This window comes from Phaseolus vulgaris, chromosome 8 (assembly GCF_000499845.2).
Source record: "Phaseolus vulgaris cultivar G19833 chromosome 8, P. vulgaris v2.0, whole genome shotgun sequence".
NCBI classification, from domain to species: Eukaryota; Viridiplantae; Streptophyta; class Magnoliopsida; order Fabales; family Fabaceae; genus Phaseolus; species Phaseolus vulgaris.
This window is the reverse complement of record NC_023752.2, coordinates 61669118-61674246: the sequence shown is the minus strand read 5'-3', so window position 1 is coordinate 61674246 and position 5129 is coordinate 61669118. Positions and strand designations below refer to the sequence as shown.

The following is a 5129-nucleotide window of genomic DNA, read 5'->3' as shown; positions in this document are numbered from 1 at the left end:
CAAAGATCCGGCGCCAGTTTTGGGCCTTGTGTGTTGCACATGAGGCCCACATTCTCTGCTTTTAACTTTTTCTGAGTTTCTTTTGTTATTTATATATCTTTTCTCATTGCCTAGTTTAGTAATTTATTTATAATGATAACAGCAACAGAAAATAATAATAGCAGATTGCTTGCCATTTGTATCTACTAGCTAACACCACAAGTTAACATAATATACATTCAACAAATAATAATAATAAATAATAATAATAATAAGTAGCCCTTCCTTGTCTATATATACCAACTCTCTACCTCTCAGTTTTCCAAACTCTCATACCTTCAAAACACTCTTTCTTTTCTCTCTTCTTACATACAATTCATTTCTCTTTCACTCATTCATCTCACCCAGCTGTGACTAACAGCTCCACTGAATCATGGCTCCCATGGCAGACAATGTTGTTGTGTCCAACATGGAACTGGAGAGGATGCTAAGCATGAAAGGAGGCAAAGGAGAAGCCAGCTATGCCAACAATTCCCAAGCACAGGTACCATCTTTAAACACACCCATCTTCTTCATTTTTCCTAATAAATAAACAAAACTGCTATATATATATATATATATATATATATACATATATATGTATATATAATATGCTCTCACATAATAATAACATGCAAACAATAAGAACCCCATATGTTTGGTGGTCACAATCACAAATACTAAAGCTAAAACATAACATTATTATACCAACACTACTAAAAAATCATTAAATAAAAACTAATTTTAGAAGAAAGAATAGTTAGTTACTATATTAACTAAATTAGATATTATTTTAGAAATTACCAAAATTATTGATTTCTAAATTAATTTTTATTATTGATAATCTAATTAGCTATCAAGATTTTTTGCTACTTTTTAGCAAAAATCTTGGTAGCTAATTAGATACTAATTTATAAGCTATTTATCAATAATAAAAGTTAATTTAAAAATCAATAATTTTTTTAGTTTTTAAAATACTATCTGATTTTGTTAATATAACAACTAATTATTTTTTTCTTTAAAATTAGTTTTTTTTTAATGATTTTCTTGTAGTGATATAGAAAATGAATAATGAAGGTATGGTTGATGATATGCATTGATTAACATACAGGCCATACATGCGAGGTCGATGCTTCATCTTCTGAGAGAGACTTTGGACAGAGTAGAGCTTGTTGAGGGGCGTGAGGTGCCGTTTGTGGTGGTGGACTTGGGGTGTTCGTGTGGAAGCAACACCATAAACGTGGTGGATGTCATGATAAAGCACGTCATGAAACGGTACGAGGCATTGGGGTTGCAGCCACCGGAGTTCTCTGCTTTCTTCTCGGACCTTCCCAGCAATGACTTCAACACACTCTTTCAGCTCCTTCCTCCTCTTGCCAACCACGGCGTCAGCATGGAAGAATGCCTTGCCGCCAACAACCACCGCTCCTACTTCGCCGCCGGCGTCCCCGGTTCCTTCTACCGGAGGCTTTTTCCGGCGAGGTCTGTGGATGTTTTCCACTCGGCCTTCTCTTTGCACTGGCTTTCTCAGGTAACCAACCACCACTTGTTATTATTGTGTGTTTTTAGGGTAAATTACACCTATATCCTTCCAAATTCACACAACTCTTAATTATTTAACATACACTAAAAAAGCACCTTATGCTAAAAAAATGAAGATAAGTATCATTATAGTTATATTATTATTATATTCTATCTATCAATCTCTTAAAAAATATTCATATGCATTTTTTATTGGTTATAAGCTCTGGCCTTTGGTTTGCCACTTTCTTTTGTCTTTTCGGTGAATAGTTTTCAAATTGCAAAATGATAATTTTACCACCCTAAAAAATAAATATATATGAAAAAATATTAAAATAATAGTATTAAAAGTTATAATGTGATTGTATAAAAAATTGTAGATTATTAATGTGTCATTTACCTTTTTAAAATTGTAATTTTATTTAAATTTGATTTCTTATTTAGAAAGATGTAAATTTGTCTTAAAGTAACAAAATTGTCTTGTACCAATATTTAAAAATTGAAAAAGGGATATTTTATTTAATTATTCTGAAAAAATAAAATTTCTCAAATTAAATAATTAGTTATTTTAGGTGTTCTAAGAGGAATAGAAAGTTGAATGGATACCTTCATTTTTACTTAAAAAAATGGTTATCAATTCATTTGTGTTTGCAATTGAAGTAGTTAAATTATTACACAAAATCATAATTTATTTCAAATCATTCTATGTGTATCTTTCATCATTAGTTTGTCCAAGATCTTTACAAACCTTTCAATTAGAATTTCAACTTTTTTAAGGTATCACACACATTTATTGGAAACTTTTGGCGGATAACATTAATTTGATAAACCCTTTTAAAGTGATTTATCTTTCACATAGTCTTTCAATTCACTCTCCAACCTAACCATGAAAAAAACCCAAGATTCTATTCCTTTGCTTAGTCTTTGTGATGTAATATGTAAAATGAAAGAGATATTTGGGTCTTCCCGAGGATAAGACAGTAAAAGCATGATTAATTTGAAGCCTAAGTCATAATCTATAGTCAAAAAGTGAATGCAGCAAAGCCATGGTCTATAGGGTTGAAAAAAAGGGCCATGTTTCAGGGAAACAAGTAACGTGTTTGGACAGTAATTTCCAATGCATGCATTAAGCACCCAATGTTATTCCACTTTCATGCATCTTAAATTTCAATAATCTATGGGGCCACCACATAGAATTTGATCACCAAAAGAGACACAATTGGAGTTGGGATTCCCCCTGTAAAACTCTGTACTATTTGCTGCTTAATTAAGAGTTTTTTTACATATTGACAACTTCTACCAGTCTATAAAATTTTCTGATTTCTTGAGTAAAGTGTGCAGCATACTAAAGTAGAACTGCTTGAAATTGAAGTTGCATGGTGTAACAGGAACAGGAAGAGTTTTCTTGTTCATAACAATAAGCAAATATTTGTAGTGTGTAGTAGAGAACAGTGCATATTTGAGTGATGATGACTGTTTGGTTTGGAGAGTGCAGGTGCCAGAAAGTGTGGTGGAGAAGAGGTCAAGTGCATACAACAAAGGAAGGGTGTTTATCCATGGAGCTGACGAGAGCACAGCAAATGCTTACAAGAAACAATTTCAAACAGACTTGGCAGGGTTTCTGATGGCAAGGTCAGTGGAGATGAAGAGAGAGGGGTCAATGTTCCTAGTTTGCTTGGCCAGAACTTCAGTGGACCCCACAGACCAAGGTGGGGCAGGCCTTCTTTTTGGGACCCACTTTCAGGATGCTTGGGATGATCTTGTCCAAGAGGTAATTATCATAAATCACAAACATTTTTATGCATGCTTGTGTCAACAGTGGCTGACCAAAAAGGAGTTGGAGACACTGTAGAGATTAAAACACCAAAAATGCTCAAGTGTTGTAGGCATCACCACAACTTATCATCACTTTTCACTGGCCACGTTTCAAATAGATTGGTCCCAGCCGTTGATTACCCTCCCCTCATTCATTCAGCCATCCATTTCTTGATGATCATGTCGGCAGAAATAATAATTAATTGCCTGCTGGCACTGTCTTGTGGTCCATACTATTGACCAGCAATTAGGCTTTGGATATGCAGAGTTTAGAACAAACACTGAATCACATCATCATGTCTTAAAGCTATAGACAAAATGGATATACATTCATCTCATCAATTTTCATACAATCATCATATCCCATTGGACCCAACAAACAATGTCTTTCAACAGAGTCAAAGACATGCACTTCTGTTCTCACAATTATCCTCTACCATGTTACACTTCCAAATTGCAGCACTGTAATCAATGAAGTACAGATTATAACACACCTACATGAAAGGATGTGTTGAGTACTCGGAACAATGTCCAGTTACATAACATATCACAAAGCAAATCTCACTTACCAACTTAACACTAAAGATATAAGGACATTTTCACATTATCACATTATATTTTTCAACTGTCTTTCATTTTTATTTAGCTTGTTAGTCAAACATAATTGGTATTGAAACCAGACACACACATTAGTTGTTATCAAAAGTGGTGATTTAGCAAATTATATGCTTGATTGCAGGGATTGATTAGCCAGGAAAAAAGAGACAGTTTTAACATTCCAGTTTATGCAGCAAGCCTGCAAGACTTCAAGGAGGTGGTTGAAGCGAATGGTTCATTTACCATAGACAAGCTTGAAGTGTTCAAAGGAGGAAGTCCACTTGTGGTGAACCAACCAGATGATGCAAGTGAAGTAGGCAGAGCTCTAGCCAACAGCTGCAGGACCGTGTCAGGAGTCCTTGTTGATGCCCACATAGGTGACAAACTAAGTGAGGAACTTTTTCTTAGAGTGGAGCGTAGAGCCACTAGCCATGCCAAAGAGCTATTAGAGCAACTACAGTTCTTTCACATAGTTGCATCCCTTTCTTTTGCTCAATGATTAGAGACTCAGAGAAAAAGGTTACTACATGAAGAACATAACTAGACGACAAAGACTTTTTCTCCACCACCCTCTCCCCCTTTTTCTTTGTGTGTTGTGTTACCACATAGGAGGAGTCAGAATGCACAAAAGAAAGAGAAAAAGAGAGGTTGACCACTTCCAACCTATTGTTTTCTCCCTCTTTTGCGTGTTGTTTGTCTGTCATATTGCTGACTCAAGCTACTTCCTACGCATTATGCACTTTCTGACTTATGTTCCCTTGCCTCTAAACTAATTTTTCTCTCTACATAGCATAAGTGTTACAGTGTGCATATCTTGTGAAAGTTGTATGAATGGAACTTGTACCTAACAAGCTGGTTGTTGGATAGGCCATTTAATTTAGTAACATTTTCCTTTCTTCTTTGTCCTACACAATCTAAAATCTTCATCGAACATTTCATAAGACAATCTAATAGGTACAAAAATGGTTTGTTTGTTCTGTTCCCTTGTAATTTAAAACATTGAAAGACGGCTTTTATTTCAAATGCTTTAACGTATTGCTTGTTGTGTTCTGTTCTGCTAGCTGTTACCATTTGTTGAGCCATGTCAACCATGTATTACCAAATATGCTGCTATGTTATGAAGAAGAACAAAACCTGACGTATGCATATTTAGCTAGAAGGAACAAAGGAATCCTACC

The 5129-nt window shown here is 34.9% G+C and overlaps 1 protein-coding gene across 1 annotated transcript; it reads left to right on the top strand.

The window, feature by feature from the left end:
* The first annotated feature begins 305 nt into the window (after positions 1 to 305).
* LOC137826667 (indole-3-acetate O-methyltransferase 1-like) lies at positions 306 to 4864 on the top strand. The gene is made up of 4 exons (XM_068632734.1): positions 306 to 523; positions 1130 to 1549; positions 3035 to 3310; positions 4094 to 4864. Exons 1-4 carry the CDS (start codon positions 413 to 415, stop codon positions 4448 to 4450), a joined length of 1164 nt encoding a protein of 387 aa, XP_068488835.1. The 5' UTR covers positions 306 to 412; the 3' UTR covers positions 4451 to 4864.
* The last annotated feature ends 265 nt before the right edge of the window (positions 4865 to 5129 follow it).